At 43.3% G+C, this 25,320-nt stretch overlaps 1 protein-coding gene across 3 annotated transcripts in view; it reads right to left on the bottom strand.

Moving 5' to 3' along the window:
• The window catches only part of LOC118388741 (transforming acidic coiled-coil-containing protein 1-like), a 41,576-nt gene that overhangs the window by 6,532 nt on the left and 9,724 nt on the right, over window positions 1-25,320 (bottom strand). For 2 of the 3 annotated variants that reach the window (XM_052527039.1, XM_052527038.1), the window contains exons 2-6: window positions 13,610-13,643; window positions 13,300-13,369; window positions 5,437-6,808; window positions 4,031-4,091; window positions 3,215-3,407 (exon numbers count right to left, since the gene is read on the bottom strand). In XM_052527039.1, the coding sequence (XP_052382999.1) occupies window positions 3,215-3,407; window positions 4,031-4,091; window positions 5,437-6,779 (1,597 nt within the window). In that variant the 5' untranslated portion in view covers window positions 6,780-6,808; window positions 13,300-13,369; window positions 13,610-13,643. Of the gene's footprint in view, window positions 1-3,214; window positions 3,408-4,030; window positions 4,092-5,436; window positions 6,809-13,299; window positions 13,370-13,609; window positions 13,644-16,606; window positions 17,362-25,320 lie in introns of those variants that run through there. The other variant, XM_052527036.1, reaches the window with a different exon arrangement.

Here is a 25,320-nt window from a genome sequence, read left to right as displayed (position 1 = left end):
CTTTAAGCAGGGCTGTGTAAACAGAATTGTCTCGTTGAGCCAACACTCTTACAGTGATAGCATAGCAATGTTTTTGAAACAGCTAAAAATGTACAGACATTTTCCTTAATTTTGAGACTTTGAACCTGTTTATTTTCTGCTTGACTGCACTGAGCTACTGAGGTCCAAACAAGAAGTAACTCTCCGGGGAATTATCAGCATTTTCACAATTTGCTTGGATCTCACAATGACTTCCATGATATTGATAAAAATGAAACCTGGTTTGTTCTGAGATAACTTTAATACGGTACCTAGTGTAAGCCAAAGAGCTCACATCTAGCAATGGTTCAGCTAAACGTCAGCTACAGCTAGCACGTTTACGTGAGGATGCAGAACATATTTTGTTTCGCTAACTGGCTAGCTAATGTTACCTTGCTGTGTAGCCTATATTATAATATCATATGCATGACACTGTATGCTAGCTTTACTGTACTTTTCTATTCGTATGGGTGGGTAGCTGAGGAACCCCCGACTCTGTTCTCTTATATTGAGGTGGTGTTGAGTTTTGATAACTGGTCGTGGGATTTGCTAGCAACAACATTGAGTCACAATCAGTAGATTTCTGTAAAAAAAAAAAAAAAAAAAAACATTCTGAATACGCTTCACTGAACTGATGTTTGTCCTGTACAACTTGCAGTCCTTCCTCGGCGTGCTGAAATTCCTATTTCTAATCAAAATCATTTAACGAATACAACCACCGACTTTTTAATCGTTGCTCGTGCTACGTAAATGACCCTAACTATTAACCTTAATCATAACCCTACCATAACCATTACCTAACCTCAACCCTTACATTAATAATTTAACATTTCAACTTCAATGGGGTAGGGACATCCCAAGGACCCAATTGAATCTTAGTTTACGTAGTACGCGCAATGAGGAAAAAGCGCTAAAAGCTTTTAACCTCTTCAACCTATGGGGGCGCTATGTCATTATTGGATAAAAAAACGTGCCCGTTTTAAGCGCAATATTTTGTCACGAAAAGATGCTCGACTATGCATATAATTGGCAGCTTTGGAAAGAAAACACTCTGACGTTTTCAAAACTGCAAAGATATTATCTGTGAGTGCCACAGAACTCATGCTACAGGAAAAACCAAGATGAAACCTCAAACAGGAAATCAGCAGAATTTTTGAGGCTCTGTTTCCAATTTTTGAGGCTCTGTTTCCCATCGTCTCCTTATATGGCTGTGAATGTGTGATGAATGAACCTAAGCTCTCTGCCGTTCGTCCAAGATGTCTGCAGCATTGTGACGTATTTGTAGGCATATCATTGGAAGATTGGCCATAAGAGACTACATTTGCCAGGGGTCCGCCCGGTGTCCTTTGTCTAAATTGTTGCGATTCAGAGGGGAAAGGACACTTCCACGAACCATATATCATCGAAGAGATTTTTTTTTTTTTTTTTTTGGTAGCCAAACGTGACGCAACAAACGGACCGATTTCTCCTGCACAAATAATCTTTCAGGAAAACTGAACATTTGCTATCTAACTGAGAGTCTCCTCATTGAAAACATCCAAAGTTCTTCAAAGGTAAATGATTTTATTTGAATGGTTTTCTGGTTTTTGTGAAAATGTTGCCTGCTGAATGCTAAATGCTAATGCTAGCTATCAATAGCTATCAATACTGTTACACAAATGCTAGTTTTGCTATGATTGAGAAGCATATTTTTGAAAATCTGAGATGACAGTGTTGTTAACAAAAGGCTAAGCTTGAGAGCTAGCATATTGATTTCATTTCATTTGCGATTTTCATGAATAGTTAACGTTGCGTTATGGTAATGAGCTTGAGGCTGTATTCACGATCCCGGATCCGGGATGGCTCGCCGCAAGAAGTTAAGAATTGACTGATGGTGACTCAAATGTTGTTGATAACAAATCCCACGACCATAAGAGAACGGAGTTGATGGTTCCTCAGCTAGGGAGGGGTAAACATTCATTATTTGATGCTAATTTAATGTGTATGGATGAGAAAATAAATAATGTGTTTTAGAAGAAAAATTGCTTGGATTGTTAAATCGTTTGTGCTTCCTGGCTCCTGTGATATTTACGGTCAATTTGCGCTGCGGACCAAGAATGTCACGTTGCCAGCGACAACGAAAGGTAAGGCAAATGTGAAATATGAAGTGAAAATTGGAAATCTCTTTCGCCAATCTGGTCCTCAGACTCTCCTTTATCTCGTAATGGGAATAGGGCCTATAGAGTAAACCCAATCAGCTATGTTTCTTCTTTCTTTGCGCTGGAAAAATGCCATTCTACTACACTTTATATGACTTGAATGCAAAAGAAATCTACAGCCTACGAAAAGGGGAGACACAAATTGTACAATATGACATCTATCTAGCCTGGAGGAGGACATTATTGTCCCCCCCAAAACATTCCAGTGGTACTGATCCAATGATAAAGACAGTGAATATGCTTGTACTCGGGGGATATGGCCAATGATCTTCACTGGCGCCAATAAATTGTGTTGCTCAATTGGGAGTTGAGAATGTTGATAACTAGAGACAGATTCGTCTATTCTCTGTCTTCTCTTTTCAGCAATAGCCATTTGCTTTTTAAACTGTTTTTCCTATTTTGAAATATTGCGATTAGGCCAGGGTCTATTTAATTGCTTTTCTGACAGCTGCAACTCAACAATCAGCTATTTGCTGCGCGCTTAAAATGATTCACAGCTCATTTGAAAAAGAAGCTAATAATTCTCTGTGGTCAAATCATGCTCTCTGGTGTAGTATTTTCAAAGTTTGCATTTATTTCTGTATAGGCACGGGTAATTATATCGCTAATTTGGGCAGATTTAAATCAATTTACTTTAATGGAAGCTTATCTTCCCCTAGGCTATTGGACGTGTCACCTGTGCCGACATCAATGTGAAAGTGACCTGTGCATAAAACAACTGGCCTCGAGGCTTACAAGGCCAAGTTCAACGCCGACTGACAAAGCAAACTCTGTCTCTGGTTTCTAAAAGTACGAGAAATGCATGCAGGCTGGCAGCTTCTCTCCGAACGATGCTCTGCATGGTCCTAAAGCCATCTAATATGCTAAACAGCCTTTACATTTGAATCGGGACTGGAATGATTTGCGTCTACTTATGTGTAGCCTACTTGTACATTTTTTTTGGTCTTGAGCTAGCCATACCCAAGTGACGCCCCTGCCTGAGAGCAAACCAAATTTACCATCCAGCAGCGCCTGGCTTTTGACATTGGATGGGTTGGCTGGGCCTTTGGCACATGCTGAGTCTTCCTCCACCTCGGCCTCCTTCTTGGCTTTCTGGCCCATGATGCCACTGCAAGCCAACTTTTCCTCGTCGGTGGCATGGCGAACACGGCGGGGCATTCCTTGAACCTGGGACACCACCGCATCCTCTTCCTGTAAACAAGAGAATGCAGTGCCAGCGTGCTGTCAGTCTAGAAGACTCTAGAGGAAGATAGAACACTGACGTGATGGTACTAACTGTCATTACCGTATTCAATTCAATGTATTCCATCTGATAGGCGGTGAAGATCATTCTATAATTAAATCCATAATCTGTCAAATGTGCATACTGTACCCTCGGAGAATAAGTCCACCAACAAAAAAATCAAACAATGCAGCAATATTGCAAGTTGCATTCTATATGCATTTCAACATGCAAATAGTAGTTGATTTCTCTGATATTATAGTTTTTTTTGTTTTGTTTTTCAAAGCGTTACATTTGGGGGTCACTTGAAGTAGTTTTGATAGTCTATTGAAGTACAATGGAGGTCAAAGGACTTGATGGCACACGGCCTCTATAAACAGTGCTGAGAGATGGGTAATGCATCTGTCAACACGCCAGGGTTGTACTGCAGTGCTAGAGACACACTGATGAGTGTGTGAGAAAGGGAAAGGCACTGGTCAGCATGAGAGAGAAGTGTGTGTGTAAATGAGATGAGGTAACCTACTGAGTAATAACAATTGCAGTGACACTGCAGCAAGGTTATATTCAGCTAATATTGCACACACACACACACCTGATTGCAGACATCCAGGACCAGGGACTGGTTTTCATACTTCTTCACCTTACAAGAATTCCTATAGGAAGAACACAGGCAGAGGATTTGTGAATAAAAAATATAGCATTGGTTATTGGGGCAATCAGCCAAGATGACATGTTTTACTTGACATGTAATTGTTCAGGACAGGTATCTAATGAATAGCTGTTGTCTAAATATGGATTATACTGTAAACACTACAGGTACCATTGGTCTTGTCAGTGATGCACACTACAACACTGTTAAAAATCCTATGCTGATTGAAATCTGCTATTTAACTTTGCAAAGAGTAACAAGGCAACCGTTCAGGAAATAGCCAACTAGCTAATGAATCTTTGTTTTTCAAGGAGGGTTTCACGTGCCAACAAGCAGGAGTGCAAGTCACTAAAAGCATCTTCATTGAGCTCTCATCATGACAACACTGAGCTCTCATCATGACAACACTGAGCTCTCATCATGACAACACTGAGCTCTCATCATGACAACACTGAGCTCTCATCATGACAACACTGAGCTCTCATCATGACAACACTGAGCTCTCATCATGACAACACTGAGCTCTCATCATGACAACACTGAGCTCATCATGACAACACTGAGCTCTCATCATGACAACACTGAGCTCTCATCATGACAACACTGAGCTCTCATCATGACAACACTGAGCTCTCATCATGACAACACTGAGCTCTCATCATGACAACACTGAGCTCTCATCATGACAACACTGAGCTCTCATCATAACAACACATGCAATGGGACAGAAAGCAAAGACGGCATACCAAGCGAGGGATTGAGTGGTGGAAGAGCGAGTACTACTTACAATAGAAAACAGAGAAACTTCACTTGTTCAGTGGTCCTGAGGTGAACAAACACAAGGTGGAAGGAGAAGCAGAGAAGGGGTGCATGATAGACAGACAGTGGAGGTTGGTTGGGTAGATGGGAGGGGGTACAGCGGTGGCACAGAGAGCATTTTGGGAATGGATGAAAGAGAGAGAGAAGGAGGAGTGAGTCGAGGTGTTCTGCTCAGCATTAGTGATGGAGTTAGGTTTCTAGGGGGCTGGCTAGAGGGCTGAGGGTTTGGCAGCGGGCGACTGACCCAAACATTAGGATGCCAGTGACTTCGCAAAAGGCAAAAAGAGATCCAGTAACTGCAGCACCATCTAAAACTAGTTTAAACTAGTGTGAAAACCACAAAGGAAGGCATGATATCACATACTGTAGGATAACGACAAGGACGACAATTTCATGTTTTTCTTCTTGCGAGGACAAAACACATTTCTGGATACAGAATTACCCTGAAGAAGGCTACACTAGTGGCGGAACACAACGCATGTTTTGGATTGACGTGCTGAAATGCCAAGCTGTGGGTGTAGCAGACTTACTTGATGACCCTGTCCTTGCTTTTCTTTGGAGGCTGGCGCGTTTTCTTCTCCTCCTCCAGGGGGCGATCCAGCTTTGGTTTCACTGCTTCCTCTGCTGGCCTCTCAGGGGTATCCTGAGAAGTTGGGTTTTCACTGCCCAGGGCGTTCGATGGCTTAAAGGGTTCAGCTGAGTCGTCAAAGTTCTGAGGATCAAAGCTGTAGGATTCTTTAGGAAGAACTGGGGAACTGCTCATTTTGCAACCACCAGCCCCAAAGGGGTTAAAATTAGGGTCATCCCACTGGTTGGGGTCATACTTATAAGTTGACTTGGGAATTGGAACGTCATCCAAACTTAAGGAGGCACCTGGCACGGAAAGCAGTTCCGAAGCGGTTTCTGAAACTGGCTCTGCTACCGGTTCAGCTACAACTGGTTCGGGTGTCGGCATCGGGGCAGGTGCAGTCGTTGTTGCTTTGGCCTTTGGTTTCTTGGTGGCGAGCTTGCTGCCAGGCTTTTTACCCAGCCTCCTTGGCTGTGTTTTTGTTACCTCGCCTGCCTCGTCTAACCCAAACTCCATCTTCACAGGCTTGGGCTCTTTGACCTCCTCAACCTCCATTTTAGGTGAGGAACTAGTCCCACAAAGCGGTGGAGAAGAGCTACGTACAGGTAAAGGCTCCAGTTTGGGAAAGGAGCTACTTAAAGGTAGCGTCTCAAGTGTGGGCAGGGCATCAGCTGCAAAAGCTGGGGGGGAGTTCTGTATCTTGGAGCCTCCAGTGGCGAACGGGTTAAAGCTGTCGTCAAACTGGTCCGGGTCGAAGTTGTAGCTAGCCTTAGGGATTGTGATGATGTCAATGTCCCCGTCCCCCTGTGTGCTAGCATCGCTCAGGGCTCCCTTTATCTTCAGGGAAGGGGGCTTGGTTTTAGTGGTTTTAGGGATTTTAGTGAGTTTGGCCTGCGGTTCAGAGATGGTCTCATTGGGGTGTCCATTACAAATGGGCTCTGTGCTGCTGGACAGTGGCCTCTCTTCCTCGGGTTGACCTAGGTCCAGAGAAGTAGCCAGTGGCTTCTCCTCAGGTAGGCCTAAGTCCAGAGAGGTAGCATTTGGCCTCTCATCGGGTAGACCTAAGTTCAGAGCAGGACTGGTCATTGCTTCTCCATTGGCATGTGCTGGTGGGTCTGCTGTGGAGGGTTGAACCTCGGTAGTGTCTGTGTTGGGAAGCATTTGGGGCCCTTTTTTAGGGTCCATGGGGGCCTCCTCCTTAGGGTCCACGGGGGCCTCCTCCTCAGGAGCCAAGGGGGGCTCAGCCTGGCCCATGTTCTGGTTAAAGAGGCTATGAACTGGATCCCCGGCTAGGCCAGACACCATCAGCTGTTCATCCTCCTCCTCCAGGGTATCTGGTGAAAGCAGGAGAGAGGATACAAAAAGTCTCAAGACTCAAAAACCAGTAGTAGCTGCCAGAATTTTTTTTTTTTTTAAACGTAGCCACAAATGCAAAAGACGACGATCAAAAATGTAATTTGGAGTGTGATGTAATTTCAACAAAAAAGCTTTCTCAAGGCAGGTTGCAACAAATATTAAGAGATGATAATATTCCTTGGTTGCTACCAATCTCACAGTAACATAAAGTTGCATCTATTTCCATGGTTACGCTTTTTTTTAAAGGCCTAATAACATAACAATACATTTGCTTGTACTAGGAAACTGTAATAAGGGAATATGGAAAAGCCTTAACAGGTCAGATTGAGAGTGTATGTCTTGAGGGAGCTGTTGCTGTTGTTGATTTTGCAACACTGCCCAGAGGAATGTACAAAATGTTTCCTGATGGCCGTCATCGTCACAGTTTTCATGCAACAGTCTGTTGCTAAGAGACAGGGGGCAGCAAAGGCCCTAGTTTATTTATATTCAGTGGAGTGGAAGAATTAATATGCTACAGTGTTTAATGCAGCGTTGATTCTCCTATTCAAAATATTTAGAGCTAATCATCACTAAGCAAAGTCAAATCTTTCCATCAGTATGCTTACGTACATGTGAATGGGTGTGGTGTGTGTGTGTGTGTGTGTGTGTGTGTGTGTGTGTGTGTGTGTGTGTGTGTGTGTGTGTGTGTGTGTGTGTGTGTGTGTGTGTGTGTGTGTGTGTGTGTGTGTGGACAGAGAGAACAAGAGAGGGCCGCAGAGAGAGGTACAGTATATAGGATCTTGATTTGAGCCAGTCTGCTACAGTAGGAAAATAATCCTGCAGCAACAGGAAATGTGAATTATTATGTAGATTATAAATAATGGACATTATTGAAGGGGTTGATACATTTTTCATAAGGCAAAATTAAGTCTGAAAAGTGGAAAATGAAATGAAGATCCTACATCTGTACAGCTTGGACAGAGCAGATCTGATGAACTGCTCTATAGTCAGTTCATCAAAGTTCAGATCCCTGTACCCAGGAATTCAAGGTTAAGTTATCGAATCCATATTTAGTGGAGATGGTGAACATGGCTATATTGCTATATTATCAAGAGAGAACACCTATTTCTGATAAGAATTTTTTCTGTAGCGTCATCACTTTTCAGTCTCTATTATGCCATTATTACATTCGGTCCTGATACTGCAATAATACTAAGACTAACTCTCACTGGACAGAAGTACTTTTGTACTCATTTGATACAAATACCCATAGTATAAAGTAAAATGCAGTTATGTATTTGATAATATACGTTATACTTATTGTCGGCACTAGGGTTTTTAGTTCAACCCTAAAACAATATAGCAGTCGCTTCTTTTCCTGCAGTAGCCAAATGCAGCACTAAGGACCTAAAGTAGAACAAGACTAGACAGTAGGGCAAGACAATACATTCCCCAAGTTAAGAGTGGTTATATAAGCTCTCTCACCAGGTCTGAACACGGGCAATCGACTTTCTCTTATTTAAGACCAAACAAAAGCTGGTTTTATCGGTAAGGCAGTGGGTTATGGCATGAATTTTGGCGGCCTATCCAGTCGTGATGCACACTGCCCGTATGTGCATGGAACAACAGTAGCCTAATGTGCTTTTGGTGCCTGTATACTTTGTATTTAGAAACATAAAAAAAACGAATGAATGCGATCTGATTTGTAAGATGGTTCCGGTATGTTCATAAAACATAGGCCTATTTGGGAGCAGTACAACGTGAGTGGACATTTCTCTTTACATTGGATCTTTGTCCTGCTACTGTGAAAAGTTTGGATGTGTGTAAAACCCTCCATAGTCTGCCCTGTTTTAATATTATATGCCCACAGGGAGAAATGATGGTGCTTGTAAGTTGTATGTTTGGCATGTCCATGCACAGCCATAATGCAATTTACAGTAGGCCTAGCCCCTATATCAGAGCGAATGCTTGTGCATTCATCAAAACCCAGTCCTTTCGCAAGTGCGCCGATAATTATGATAGGGAAAATAGCAGAAATATTTCTGACACACCCCTGCTTAGATTAGCCGTTACGTTAGGTTGTTAAAATAGAGCCCATACTGTTTTTAGTTTGAAAGAAAATGTCCTGCAATTTTTTAGCATTTTGCCATTGGGCGGAGAGAACATTTAGCAATTTTATAACTAATTTCATGCAATTTTACTTGTTTTGCCATGGGGCGGAGAAAAATGTGCAGTTTACAACTAACCACATTCTTAAATTGCACCACATTTTTAAATTGCACCACTCCTGGGAGGAGTGTGGGATTTCTAGATGTATAGACATTATTTCTGTCTATAAACCCTACAACATTCTTTTACTTGACTTATTGCCAGAGATAAGTATTAAGAGTTAAGTATTCAGAGAGTAGGACAAACAACAAGGTTATTTCTGTGTACACTACTAAACGTCTCTAAAAGTACCTGCAGCTTCATCCTAGCCTGTTGCCAGGTCTGTTTGTGCTGTCTTGCCAACTCATATGGTCTTTATTGGAATGACAGCACAAACAGATCTGGGACCATTAGCAAAGCAGCACAAACAAATCCTGGAACAGGCTAGCTTCATGCTGCCAAGAACAGTCCCTTCAAAACGGGACAGTGAGCTAGAGTTCAATCTTCTCCACAGCTGGCTGCGTGAGGAAGAGGAGGAGTGAGGAAACATCAGGAGAATGTTTGTGGTTGTGGAATAGAACTGAAGACAACTCCCTCGGTGCGTGCTGCCAGCGAATGCAGCCTTCTCAGAATCCGCGGCTCACGAACGACACTTTCACTACCCCAGGCCAGAGCAAACAAAGATAGCCTGGACACATACTAGGCTGCGCTACGCAATCCCACTCAAAGCAATTTGAGACCTCTTGCTTTTACAGTCCCATAACAAAACACAGTGGAGTGAACCGAAACAAAGCTCTCAGAGACGAAGAAATACTTATTAAAAGTAACTTTGACAGAGTGAAAAGCAGCACGGCTGTCCAACTAAACTGAAATCCAACGGGTATGTGGTTGCATTGCATGCACTCTCTATGAGTTTTGAGACCATCTAAATTATCGCCAACATATACTGGACATCATACAATAACAGGGTTTGAAATTAAGTGTTTCAAGTATATTCAAGTAGGTTCCTTCAAAATAGTGGGACTGGGAGTAATATAGAAACCACTGTTGCTTCACTGACTTGTAATGGGGCTCATAGATCCAAACCGGATCAATATATTGGAGATATTTCTAGATCCCTCACAGGGTAAGTCACTCTCATGACTTGAAACCCCTCCCACAGACAATTGAAAACAAAGAGGACCAACTGCTTTTGTTCACGGCTGACCTCCCGAATTCCATAGTCCAAAGTCGACCGATTAAGATTTTTCAACGCCGATACCGATTATTGGAGGACTAAAAAAGCAGATGCCAAATAATCGGCTGATTTTTAAAAAACATTTATTTGTAATAATGACAATTACAACAATACCGAATGAACACTTATTTTCAATTTAGCCTCAAAAAAATAATGAAACATTTTCAATTTGGTTTAAATAATGCAAAAACAAAGTGTTGGAGAAGAAAGTAAAAGTGCAATATGTGCAATGTAAGAAAGCTAACGTTTAAGTTCCTTGCGCAGAACATGAGAACATATGAAAGCTGGTGGTTCCTTTTAACACGAGTCTTCAATATTCCCAGGTAAGAAGTTTTAGGTTGTAGTTATTATAGGACTATTTCCCTCTATACCATTTGTATTTCATTAACCTTTGACTATTGGATGTTCTTATAGGAACTTTAGTATTGCCAGTGTAACAGTATAGCTTCTGTCCCTTGCCTCAAACCAGGAACACAATGACAAGAGCCACCACATCGAAGCAGCGTTAACCATGCAGAGCAAGGGAAACAACCACCCCAAGGCTCAGAGCGAGTGACGTTTGAAACCCTATTAGCACGCGCTAACTAGCCAGCCATTTCACTTCAGTTACTCCAGCCTCATCTCGGGAGTTGATAGGCTTGAAGTCATAAACAGCGCAATGCTTGACGCACAACGAAGAGCTGCTGGCAAAATGCATGAAAGTGCTGTTTGAATGAATGTTTACGCCTGCTTCTGCCTACCACCGCTCAGTCAGATACTTAGATACTTGTATGCTTGTATGCGTGTATGCTCAGTCAGATTATATGCAACCCAGGACACGCTAGATAATATCTAGTAATATCATCAACCATGTGTAGTTAACTAGTGATTATGATTGATTGATTGTTTTTTATAAGATAAGTTTGATGCTAGCTAGCAACTTACCTTGGCTTACTGCATTCGCGTAACAGGCATTCAGTCTCCTTGTGGAGTGCAATCGTTATTGCGTTGGACTTGTTAACCGTAAGTTTGCAAGATTGTATCCCCCGAGCTGACAAGGTGAAAATCTGTCGTTCTGCCCCTGAATGAGGCAGTTAACCCACCGTTCCTAGGCCGTCATTGAAAATAAGAATGTGTTCTTAACTGACTTGCCTAGTTAAATAAAGATGAAATAAAGGTGTAAAAAAATGACTGATTTCCAATTATTATGAAAACTTGAAATCGGCCGTAATTAATCAGCCATTCCGATTAATCGGTCAACCTCTAGTCCAAAGCAAATTCTTATGCAGGCCGTGATCCAGTTCTCTACCCTTCTCCAATGTTAACATTTTATTTGAGCCACACATGCTATTGTTTTGGAGTGGCCTACCTCAGATTGACCTGAATGGCAAATATAAGTCCTGTATTCAGCCGATGACTTCCCACTGGGCACAGACGTCAATTCACAGTCGTCAATTCACAGTCTATTCTGCGTTGGTTCAAGGTAAAGTGATTGAAATGCTGTGGAAACAACGTTGATTCAACCACGTTGATTCTCTCTCACAACTAGCGTTAATTGTTGGTGTGAATAAGGTAATTGTGTAGTTTAATATCAAGCTTTAAGTGCTGTGTAACTTTAATGGTCTTTGTGAATGTCTAACAGTCAGATGCATACCTAGAGAAGTACGGTAGGCAAACAAAGCACATCTGTCTTCAGTTACAGCGGCAAGGTACACTTCCCTCCGTTTGGCCACATGTCAGACGGAACATAGTTAAAATAGCTTTACAGTAGGCGCAGTTTAATCTAATGCAGTAGCAGTCCTTTGAGAGCAAATGCAATCTGCAGTTTCAGTTGAGAAAACATTATTGATCGACATCAAAAGGTCTGAAGGACTAATCTACTTGATTCCACCAAACACTGTATTTTGTTTAATGAAAACAGCATATTGAAAACCACATCTGAGGTGACTGTTAAAAGTTGAAGCACCATGATAGCGCGCGCGCACACACACACACACACACACGCACACACACACACACACACACACACACACACACACACACACACACACACACACACACACACACACACACACACACACACACACACACACACACACACACACACACACACACACACACACACACACACACACACACACACACACACACACACACACACACACACACGGTTCCCCACAAGAAGTGCAAGACAGAGAGACAAAATCTCTCTTGTTGCCATGGAAACTCCAAAGGAAGCCAGCCAGCTAATGCATTCTCTACACGTGAGTATCAGTCAGTGGTGGTGCTGAAGAGGTGGTTGGGTGTGTGGAGGCCATGCCATGTACTGTAGAGAGGTGGTTGGGGTCCGTGGCTCGACGACTCATTGCGAGCTGCTCCGGGCAGCCGAGCGGAAATGGAGGAAAACTCGCCTCCCTGCGGACCTGGCATCCTTTCGCTCCCTCCTCTCTACATTTTCCTCCTCTGTCTCTGCTGCTAAAGCCACTTTCTACCACTCTAAATTCCAAGCATCTGCCTCTAACCCTAGGAAGCTCTTTGCCACCTTCTCCTCCCTCCTGAATCCTCCTCCCCCTCGCCATCCCCCCCTCCTCCCTCTCTGCACTTCGTCAACCATTTTGTAAAAAGAAGGTCCGGCGACATCCGATCCTCGTTCTGGATTACTGCTGTTGGCTGGGCTCCCTGCCTGTGCCATTAACCCCTACAACTCATTCAGTTCTGCTCTGGTGTTCAACCTGCCACCCTCCTCCGGTGCATCTCCCCTCCAGATGTCCCCAAGTCCCTATCTCGCAAGGTTGCCCAACAACTCTGCCCAGTCAAAACTCGGCTCCCCCTGTACTGTAGATGTTGTGAGGGACAATTTGTGCTATAATATCCCAACAATATCCCTTACTGTGAAGCTGCTCTGTGTGGTAAATGTCATTATGATATAGTTGTATGATGTCATGTTGCTGTTTTTGTTGCTGACTCACTGCCAAAAGTGATTGCCCTTCGGGGATAGATAACATTCATTCATTTTAATTTTGTTGTTGACCTTAATGAAATACGTGCAAGTGATTTTCAGCATGTTTTGTGCCTACTTCTCTCTTTCTGTCCTTGTGTGTTGAAGGCAAGCAGCAGTGCTCTCACCTGCTCCGTCAGTGGCGAGGTTCTCCAGCTCTCCTGGGACACTGAGTGGCGCGTGGACAGGACTCTGAGCCTCTGGGGCTCCCTGCCTGTGCCATTAAACCCCTACAACTCATCCAGAACGCCGCAGCCCGTCTGGTGGCCCTCTGAGTCCGCTCTCTCCAACTGGAAGAGAGAAAGAGAGAAACAGATAAAGAGAGAGGTAGATGAGTTTGGCTCTCATGGAACCACTAGGAATATCTGGAAATACAAACTATTGTGGAAATGTCAGCTCTCCTGGGACACTGAGTGGCGCGTGGACAGGACTCTGAGCCTCTGGGGTCGCAAAGTGGCCCTCTGAGTCCGAACTGGAAGAGAGAAAGAGAGAAACAGATAAAGAGAGAGGTAGATGAGTTTGGTCATACCACTAGAATATCTGGAAATACAAACTATTGTGGAAATGTCATTCTAGTATGTGTACTAATGTAGATGTTCTAGCATGTGTACTCGTGCAGATGTTCTAGTGTGTGTACTAGTGCAGATGTTCTAGTGTGTACTAGTGCAGATGTTCTAGTGTGTGTACTAGTGTAGATGTTCTAGTATGTGTACTAGTGTAGATGTTCTAGTATGTGTACTAGTGTAGATGTTCAGGTATGTGTACTAGTGTAGATGTTCAGGTATGTGTACTAGTGCAGATGTTCTAGTGTGTGTACTAGTGCAGATGTTCTAGTGTGTGTACTAGTGCAGATGTTCTAGTGTGTGTACTAGTGCAGATGTTCTAGTATGTGTACTAGTGTAGATGTTCTAGTATGTGTACTAGTGTAGATGTTCAGGTATGTGTACTAGTGTAGATGTTCAGGTATGTGTACTAGTGTAGATGTTCAGGTATGTGTACTAGTGTAAATGTTCTAGTATGTGTACTAGTGTAGATGTTCAAGTATGTGTACTAGTTCAGATGTTCTACTTGCACATTCATCTTCTACATATCTACCATTCCAGTGTTTAATTGCTATATTGTAATTACTTCGCCACCATGGCCTATTTATTGCCTTTACCTCCCTTATCCTACCTCATTTGCACATGCTGTTTATAGATATTTTCTACTGTATTATTGACGGTATGTTTGTTTATTCCATGTGTAACTCTGTGTTGTATGTGTCGAACTGCTTTGCTTTATCTTGGCCAGGTCGCAGTTGCAAATGAGAACTTGTTCTCAACTAGCCTACCTGGTTAAATAAAGGTGATTAAAATGTGTACTAGTGCAGATGTTCTAGTATGTGTACTAGTGTAATGTTCTAGTGTGTGTACTAGTGCAGATGTTCTAGTATGTGTACTAGTGTAATGTTCTAGTATGTGTACTAGTGCAGATGTTCTAGTATGTGTACTAGTGCAGATGATCTAGTATGTGTACTAGTGCAGATGTTCAGGTATGTGTACTAGTGTAGATGTTCTTGTAGTGTAGATGTTCTAGTATGTGTACTAGTGTAGATGTTCTAGATGTCTAGTGTAGATAGTATGTGTACTAGTGCAAATTGCATGTATGTACTAGTATGTGTACTAGTGCAGATGTTCTAATGTAGATGGTATGTGTACTAGTGCAGATGTTCTAGTATGTGTACTAGTGTAATGTTCTAGTGTGTGTACTAGTGCAGATGTTCTAGTATGTGTACTAGTGTAATGTTCTAGTATGTGTACTAGTGCAGATGTTCTAGTATGTGTACTAGTGCAGATGATCTTGTATGTGTACTAATGTAGATGTTCTAGTATGTGTACTAGTGTAGATGTTCTAGTATGTGTACTAGTGTAGATGTTCTAGTATGTGTACTAGTGTAGATGTTCAGGTATGTGTACTAGTGTAGATGTTCAGGTATGTGTACTAGTGCAGATGTTCTAGTATGTGTACTAGTGTAGATGTTCTAGTATGTGTACTAGTGCAGATGTTCTAGTATGTGTACTCATTCAATGCAATGTGTTTGCATACCTGTCATGTGCAAAACCAGTTGGCTACAACTGATAAACAACCCACAGTAGTATATGTGAGATCCAATGTTGTGCTATAGGTATAGCAATTAAACACTGCTATAAAAACATATATTGCACGATCATCTCTCTCCATCGGTATCACAAAGTCGTGAGTGATAACACAATCATCAAAGGCAGGATAGTGTTTTGCCCCAACAAGGAACAGGAGACAGAGGGCACATTGTGTGCTCTACATCACTTGTTGTACCTGTCTGCGGTGCTGGGGAATAACAAAGTACCTGAGGCATTGTGAAATACTTCCAACGAACGTCACACACGCACACATTAACCAGTAAGCCTCTAAAACAACAAAAAGGCATGTCTGTTTGGAAGAACCACATAGTAGAACAAAACGGTGTAATGGTCAAATGCATTCTCTCTCTCTCTCTCTCTCTCTCTCTCTCTCTCTCTCTCTCTCTCTCTCTCTCTCTCTCCTCTCTCTCTCTCTCTCTCTCTCTCTCTCTCTCTCTCTCTCTCTCTCTCCCTCTCTCTCTCTCTCTCTCTCTCCCCTCTCTCTCTCTCTCTCTCTCTCTCTCTCTCTCTCTCTCTCTCTCTCTCTCTCTCTCTCTCTCTCTCTGCTCATTCCCCCTTTATGCTTTGATCACACCGACAGCGTCATTGCATTTTGGTACGCCAGAAGTACATTTATTTCCAATGAAACGCTGTGTTTTCCTTGCAGCATCGTGTTGCAGAGGCAGTTGCAGTGTGTTCGTTGTGGTGTATACGTTGGATTTATCGAACGTATGTGTCAAACTGTATGCGTAGGCGTCATTACAGAAATGAACTTTTGTTGCACACATATCCAGATGATGCTGCCTACCATTTTGCGCCACAACACTGTTGGTGTGATTGAAACATTAGAACAACACCGACTCACAAACCCCACAGGTGGAAAGGCAAAGCAGGTGCCACTCTCCCCCTCCTTCCCCCATATGACACCCCCTCTCCCCCTCCTTCACCCATATGACACCCCCTCTCCCCCTCCTTCCCCCATATTCCCCATATGACACCCCCTCCCCTCCTTCCCCTGACACCCCCCTCCCCTCCTTCCCCAATATGACACCCCTCACCCCACAACCCCCTCCCCCTCCTTCCCCCATATGACACCCCCTCTCCCCCTCCTTCCCCAATATGACACCCCCTCTCCCCCTCCTTCCCCAATATGACACCCCCTCACCCCATCCTTCCCCAACATGACACCCCCTCACCCCATCCTTCCCCCATATGACGCCCCCTCTTCCCCCAGCTGCATTGTGGGTCTCATTTGGAATTGCTTCAAGGCTCCAATGTAGCCAACAAACACACTCGCCTGCACCCTTGAGAACCATCTTCCTCCTCTTCCTCTCGATTCCCTCCAAGGGGCAGCCGTCCATCCTCCTCCTTCACCCCCTGGCCCTCCTCCTCTTCACTGTCCTCTCCCTCCCCTGCTCCCCGGACTGCCGTCCACGTCCACTTGGCCCAAGACACGGGCGACAGCCAAGACATCCTCCTTGGCACTGTTTTCGGCTTCCTCCCTTGGTCTGAATAGCTTCGACACTATCTCCTTGTGTCGTGTCTAGATAGACAAAATCCGTTCTGTAGTGTCTGAATAGACCCTATCTGTTTGAGTTGTCTTCAATGGTTAACCAGTTGTTTCTATCTTCTTCTCTCCCTCTTAAAGATGGCAAAATAAACCACCAGTTGTTCTTCACATCTTTAGTAGTAGCTCCTCCTGGCTGTTCTCTTCTTCATGTTAGTCAGTTTCCCCTGAAGGCGTTCCTTCCACTCGGCTGTTGATGTTCTGTTTGGCAACCTTTTCTCAGAGGCTTCCAGTGCTCTTGTCTTCTCTTGCTCCGTCTCACCCTCTCTCTTACTGTCTGTCACGCTCCCTCTCTCTCTGCCTCTGTGGCAGTCAGAATACCACAGCAATGATCTGCTGGCTTCCAGAGTGCTGCCTAGCTCGCACTCTCACTCTCCCCCATGCTGTCTACATCAGGGCCAGTCCACTGTGAAAGAACATGGGGGAGAAAGGAAGCTTGCATCTTCAAAAGATTGCTGTGCTCCCTGGGCCAGTGAGTGTGGCGGCCCCTGTGGTGACAGAGTGGTAGCTCCCAGTCAGGCAGCTGTTCCACTCATGCAAAAAGCAGAAGAGGGAAAACGAACTGGGGCTGAGGAGAGTCTGGTGTTGCAGAGTGGTGGAGTCGGTGGAGCTTCACGTTTTACAGCGCAGAGGGTTTTGGAATGTAGTCTCCCAAGCTCCCCGCCATCAGGCTGTTAAACCGTTAACCGTTTCCCTCCTCCTCCGACCCGACAAGGCGGCAACAGCCAGCCATGCATGACTGGACCAGACCGGGGAAACCTGTTCTTTCTCATAGTCCCCAGTTCCTCCCTGGTTCACGGACTCAATGGCCCCCTTGCCACTCTCTGGCTCATTGTCCCAATAGTCATCGATTCTCTTCTTTTCCTCATTTCCTTAGGATGCTATTTTCCTTTCCTCATTTCCCTAGGAAATGTTCCTGTCCTTCATGAACGCTGACATGAAAAGGTCTTCATTGGCAAAATAAATCGGCCGAATTCTGACCCTATCTTTTCTTAGCCTATCGGTAATGGAGCGTTGGGCCAGTAACCAAAATGTCGCTGGTTCGAATCCACGAGCCGGCAATGTGCAAAAATCTGCCGTTCTGCCCTTGAGCAAGGTAGTGAACAACAACTGTTCCCTAGGAGCCGATGACGTGGAAGTCGATTAAGGCAGCCCCTCCGCACCTCTCTGATTCAGAGGGGTTGGGTTAAATGAGGAAGACACATTTCGGTTGAATGCATTTAGTTGTGCAACTGACTAGGTATCCTCTTTCCCTTCCCTTCCCTCAAGCCGATCAATTGTCACCAAGAAAAGGAGACGAAGCCATTTTAAATGATTGGGACACAACCTCACTGATACCACTGATGGCTGCTTGAAATAATAGAAGAGCCTGGGGATGCTAGCTGTTTGTTCCCCTCCAGTGATTTATGCTCAAGCTGACATCAATCATTATGCTTCAGTTAAAGAACCACGAGAGCGCAGCCTGTCCATTGTAGAAGAGAAAAACTTGTTTACCCAGAATTCTTTCCACCATGGAGAGGGTGAAGGCTCTCTCTAGTTGAGATTTTTGCCGTCTGGTTTGAAGATGTGCTTGAGAAAGAGAGAGTTCGAACTTCTAACTCAGAATAAAACAATTGATAATATATATCATTCTATTGTGTTTTCCTACATTGGAGAGGTATTGGTGATTCTATCAATGTTGTATTTCTGATCAGTTTTCCAGGTATTTTCCATTGTGTTACATTAAAAGACTAATAAGCCTTAGCAAACTCTCAAAAGTGTTTGTTGTCTGAAATACCCGTCTTGACAACATGCTGTCGTCTCCTACCGACTACTACTGCAGTGAGGAAGTAAAGTGAGGGGGGTGTAAGAACAGTTCAACCCAAAAAGCAGGAAAAGGTCCAAGTGATCCAGAGAGAGTTGTGACACATGGTGACCCAGGTTTGTACAGCATTCAGATACATGTACCGCTCACGGCCACCGGAGATCCACATTATCGTCTAATCTACACCAGTCAATGAGATCCATTCAAAACTGCCCAACTGAACAGCCTGTCCAAAGCGTTGAACTAAATTTAGCGATAAACCATATACATATTAGCATACCTCCAATCATACTATTCCATCAACAACGTTCATCAGCATCAAAGCAAAAATAATTGAGGTTAACCGCACACACGTCACACATGGCCACTTCACTGCTTTATTACGAAACGTCAAAAAACGGATCGTTTGATTGAAATGCTAAGGCTGTGCTTGTTCATTCTAGTATAAAGACGACAGCCATACACATCAATGAAAATGGTGAGGCAATGGTCTGCGGGGCACATGGGCCCCGTTCCAAACAGGATGCTACCCAGTCTTGTAAGGTATGCTGCTGTTACCTGCTTGTCCACTACTGCTGCTCAGGAGGATCTGAGACTGACGTTCTGTTATATAACCCGACGAGAGCCACGTAGACATGCTTCCTATTTCAAACACACACCGAAAGTTATGAAGCTGAGGAAAACAGAAGCCACATGCCACTGAAATGAGCAGTTACGAAATCATGTCCCACTTTAAACGAACAATATCTGTTGAGGCTTAAGGAAGCTGTCGTAAAGCTTTCATAAAGCCTGTAGAATAACTAAGGGGTGCTAGGACTGCTGACAGTGGCAATTAGATTAGAGATTAGAAAACTTTTATTGTCCATTTAAGTTTACACTTAAATGGAAAAATTGTATTTGGTGTTCTGGCTCACATTAAAAGGAATTGAAGTAGTAATCTGAAGATTGCTGCTGGTGTCTGTTCCCAGCTACCATCTACTGTTGTGCCCTTGAGCAAAGCACTTCATCCCAAAGTTGGGAAAGACAGATGATACACTTGGAGACAAAGTACTAGTCTAATATATTCAAGAAACCTGTTATAAAAAACACGACTTTCCTCAACTTTGTGGGGGATTTCTAAACTATTCAAAGAAGGGAGTGTAGTATGTGTGTGTGTGTGTGTGTGTGTGTGTGTGTGTGTGTGTGTGTGTGTGTGTGTGTGTGTGTGTGTGTGTGTGTGTATGTGTTTGTTGTGTATCTAATTGGCTGAAGGGTGTTTCCAGTGGAGCAGACCAGACCCTAGCTATTAAAGCTCCAGACAGGTTCCACCCAGCCTGCAGCCACTGGCCTGGCTTCATCTGTTAGATCCCTTTGTTGCTGTTGGGGAGGCAGGGGAATAAAGGTGGACGTTTCTATATGTGAGGAATTCCAACAAGCCAGTTTCAATGGAGGAGTGGCCTGACTACCATCTGACTCCAGATGTATGGGTGAAAGGGATCCTCTCTGAGACAACAGTGAGCCAAATACAGACAGACAGACAGACAGACAGACAGACAGACAGACAGACAGACAGACAGACAGACAGACAGACAGACAGACAGACAGACAGACAGTGTAAAGAAGACAGCAAAGGAATATAACACATCCCCTAACACGTTCTCACTGTCTCACCAAGGCACGTCCTCACTGACCTCAGCAACATCGCACTTGTTTCTGCTTTTCTCATCACAGATGTCACCAAACTAAAAACCCATCTATGTTGAGTCTTGATGTCAGTCTTACTGAACATCCAATAACAACAACAACAACCTGGTATAGCAGGCCTTGCACAACAGCCCAGCCTGCTAACATCGTGTCTCCAGTGAGCCCAGATGGGAGGAACATTAACAAGAAGTCCTCTTTGGCTGCATGCCCTCGTGTGCTACTTCCTTTGTCCTCTTTTACCAAACAGGTCGGAACTTAGATTGAGATGTCCGTTAGTTAGGGAGGTGAATACATCTGCAACACAGATAACACGCGTTCGTTAACACATACACACAGGCATGTTTGGGAGACGCCCAACTCTCTCTTTCTCTGATCTTGCCACCCACTCAAACAGGTTCACTCACTCTTTCATTTACTACACACACAAACAATGCTTGCATTCGTAGTGGGGTTTTGTATTAGGCAGCCCCTCTGTCTGCCCTCACTGGTGCTATTTCTGTCTCCAGGCAGAGGGAAGGTCTGTTATGTAAGGCAGGGCCCTTATTTTCCTACTTCTCCACTGCAGTCACAGTCATGTCCTCCCCTTTACTAAGTCTTTTTTTTCTCTCCAAACTTCTCATGATGGGAACTTTGTAGCTGCTTGGTGTGATTCACGGTATTCATAAGGGGATGTGACCTCTCTCTGTCTCTGAGAAAGAGTGAGAACAAGAGGGAGAGAGAGAGACAGGATAATAATAAGTAACACATTTTTATATGTATTTTATTAGTTTATGCCAGCACCTGCTGGCTGTTGTAAGCCCCTATTTTGCATAGGCATATGGGGAAGTGACTCTATTTTGAGCGCAGTGATAAAGACGATTATTCTTTTCTCCCACAGCACATGCTGCACCTGTCCAAAAACCTGGCAGGGAAAATCACCACCCACTGCAAAACACAGGCCTCAGAACACAACATCTTATAACAGGTGTCTGTAACAAAACATTTGCCTACTAGTTTTCTTTTCTTCATATATTGTTGGAGAGTTGTAAAAAAAAATGGGTGAAATGTAGGTCGTTTTTCTAGTCTACACAGTTTGAGGAAGTGGAGGAGACCACATCCGCCTACAGACATGACTATGTGTGTGTTGACATCTAAACTGCTATCCAATCATGACTTGAGGCATGACTTGAGGCAGACCAACCACCTTTCCTGTTTATGCCTCCGTCTGTTCTATCAGCCATGTGTCTACCTAGTATGTAAGGTTACATTTAGCCTGGTCCCAGATCTGTTTCTGTCGTCTTCCAACTCAAAATCTAATCAAATTTGATTTGTCACGTGCACCGAATACAGCTGTTTGTACCATGTTTTGTGCCGCTACCATGTTGTGTTGCTACCATGCTGTGTTGTCATGTGTTGCTGCCTTGCTCTGTTGTTGTGTGGTTTGTCCTATATTTACAATGTTATTTAAAATATATATATTATTTAATCCCAGCCCCCGTCCCCGCAGGACTTTTGGTAGGCCGCCATTGTAAATAAGAATTTGTTCTTAACTGACTTGTCTAGTTAAATAAAGGTTAAATCAAATTAAAAATTAAAAACTGGTGTAGACTTTACCGTGAAATGCTGCTAGGGTCATTGTCACACCAGCACAAACTGATCTGGGACAAGCCATGTTTTGGGCCCTGGTGGTCAAAAGTAGTGAACTACAGGTTTATAGGGAATGGGGTGCCATTTTGGATGAAACCTAAATACGATAAGCCTTGTACGGTCTCCCCATGGAAAATCACCTTCGTGTGATGAGAGAGCCATCTGGTGGCAGAAACAGTTCTGATTCTGCTCCAGTGGCCTCTACCCCAATTCTGTGGCTGACCTGAATTGCATTTCTGTTTACCTCTTTAATAATATACAGCTATATGGAATCATATCTTATGATACTATATGTGAATGTGGTAAATCATACAACAGTCTCAAATAAGGTTGGTTTTGGTTTCACGCAGTCGTACTTCACTAGTCTTGTGATGTATTCACTCAGCTATTTGGAACAAAATTGAGAACGGAGGTGGTTATCAAGTGTTGCACTTGAGAAATACATTTGCTAAATCACCACAGTGAGTCCTATAAGAACCAGGCCGTGGGTGTGCTAGTATGGATATTGGAACATAGCCAAGGTCTTGAGCACCTATATGCAGTGTGACTGGTGTTATCCCAGCCAGCCCTGCCCAATCCAGGACACTGTGTGAGGCAAATGCTAAGAGGACAAAGTCCTATCTGATGTGACAGCACACACAGATACTTCCTGTCTGATGTGACCCATGTTTGCAATGCTTTTATAGTGGGAGCCTTTGTATTTTTTTTTTTTTTTACCTGAGTAAACACCATGGAATCAAATGATAGGCATATCCTGTTTTAGAAGGATAGTTCAGCTCACCCAGGGTAACATCTGACTTGTTGTATAAATTGGGTCAACTATCCATGTAGTAAAAGCCTTTTAGATGATACAGCAATAAGTCACCACAGTTTGAGTTTAGTAAAGTATTAGCGGCTATCTTTATGTATTGGTGATGGGTCAAAAGAAATCAATACAGTTACATATTGCAATATTATTTTTGGCAGATATTATATCAATATTTGACTCGATTTGTAAAACAATATATACTGTAATTTGTTTTGTTTGTTGCTACTGTAGTTTGCGTTAGCTAGCGCTAGTCGGCTGTACCTGCGCCCAAACGCTGAAATTGTTCATCCTATAGCTTGTATCTGCATCTTATTTTTAAATTGTAAGCCAACGTGCTTTCAGCACTTTTATTTCCCAGACTGACCTAAACTCGTTATCTCATGTTCGCTCTTGTCTCTCTAAAGCAGACATATAGCGAGCAATCTGTTTGGAACATCAAGTCGCAAATAGAATCGCAGTATCGAATCGCAATACGATATAGAATCGTGAGGATCGTGAGAATCGCAATACATACCGCATCTGCACCTAAGCATAGTGATAATATCGTATCGTGAGGTCTCTGGCAGTTCCCAGCCCCGCAACAGTATTTATAAGATTGACCGTAGAAAGTGGAAGAACCTGACACACAGCAGGAACATAAGGTCCCCTGTGGCAGAAGATTCAGAAGGAAAGGTCCACCTTTTCTCAATGTCGTCGTCGTCGTCGTCCCCCCTTCAAAGCCTGGATTAGATCAGCTAACCGGGTTTACAGGACTGTCTATAGTAGAACTTCTGTTGATACACAAATTACTTATTTTAATCAAGAGTGATCGACTCTAAACTTCCAACTGCCACATTCATCACATGCAATTAGCTGAGCACCTTATGGATTGAACAATTGAACACTGTGATCGGATATGGATCTATCTAACCTAGTCAATCAGTAACAGCTTACCACAATATTGATCTATGGTAGCCCAATGAACTAAAGCCTTGGGAGCCAACACAACTCTTCGGGTCTCAGGCAAGGTTTATTCATAAAACGAGCAAGGTTCCCAAACACCTCCATTACACAAACAGTAATGCAGCATGTATTTATCTTCTAGTGTGAGGTACAGTTTACTGTATTGGTAAAAGCATGAGGGTCAAATGCACCCATTACGTTCGCTGTCTCATCTACTATTGAGACGGCATTAGCCATAGAAATAGAATTACAGTACATTGACTTGAATGTGGGATTCTCTATTCTATTAATTCTATTTCTGTGGGTATAACCTGCAGGGGGCAGAGTGGTCCCCTTTAAGAGAGACAACTCCTCATATAAACATTGACAGTACCGGGGGGACTAGAGGAAACCCGGGAGCTACTGAGATCAATCAGTCGTACAGCTAAATGTTCCTTTCGGCAACAAAACATGACGAGACAACTGAGGGTCTCTGTTTCAATCAACATCCGTAAAATGACAAATCTCAGTTCTTGGAGATGAGTACATGCGCACGCATGCACACACACACACACACACACACACACACACACACACACACACACACACACACACACACACACACACACACACACACACACACACACACACACACACACACACACACACACACACACACACACACACACACACACACACACACAAAAACAGGCAAGGATTTACTAGAGGGTACAGTAGACAAACATGCTTGACACTGTACATTTCCAGGCTGTTTGAAGCCTTATCATTGAGTGAGTGAGGGTGTGTGAATATTTGCATGTGTGTGCAAGAGCTTGTCTGAACAGAACATTCATTCACACTAGTATTAAACACATGGAGGTAACAACTCACTGCATACACTGACTGTTTGCTTATAGTTTATGCTTATAATACACAGTATAACTCTTATAATACACAGTGTAACTCTTATAATACACAGTATAACTCGTATAATACACAGTATAACTCGTATAATACACAGCATAACTCGTATAATACACAGCATAACTCCTATATTACACAGCATAACTCCTATATTACACAGCATAACTCCTATATTACACAGCATAACTCCTATATTACACAGCATAACTCCTATATTACACAGCATAACAAGCAACTGATCGCCATCCATTTCCCACAGCTACCTTGTCATTATATATATCAATCGATTTGAATAATAAGACACATAACTAGCAAAGACTGTATCGTTACGTTACACTATCAATCCGTAGAATATAGCATAGTGACGATATTGTTATACTGTAATAGTTTAAATGTAGACATTGATTAGCTAAAGTCTCCCCGACACAAAGAATATACTATGTTTTAAGCTACTTCCTTTCTGGTCAACAAACACTGTGACAGGTCACAGATGCATCATAGCCTATGCATAGCTTCTTCCCTCGTCAGGCCACAACAAAGTTGACAAACCAGAACATCCAAGTACACCGTCAATTCCGCCTACAAGACGCCACAACTTCTGACAAAACAATAGCTCCTGAAACATTCCGCATGAATCTCATTGACCCAATAGCCAATCTAAAATAGTCCACTCCACAA

The sequence above is a fragment of the Oncorhynchus keta genome, chromosome 10 (assembly GCF_023373465.1).
Source record: "Oncorhynchus keta strain PuntledgeMale-10-30-2019 chromosome 10, Oket_V2, whole genome shotgun sequence".
Lineage (NCBI taxonomy): Eukaryota > Metazoa > Chordata > Actinopteri > Salmoniformes > Salmonidae > Oncorhynchus > Oncorhynchus keta.
This window is presented reverse-complemented; position numbering and strand designations above follow the sequence as displayed.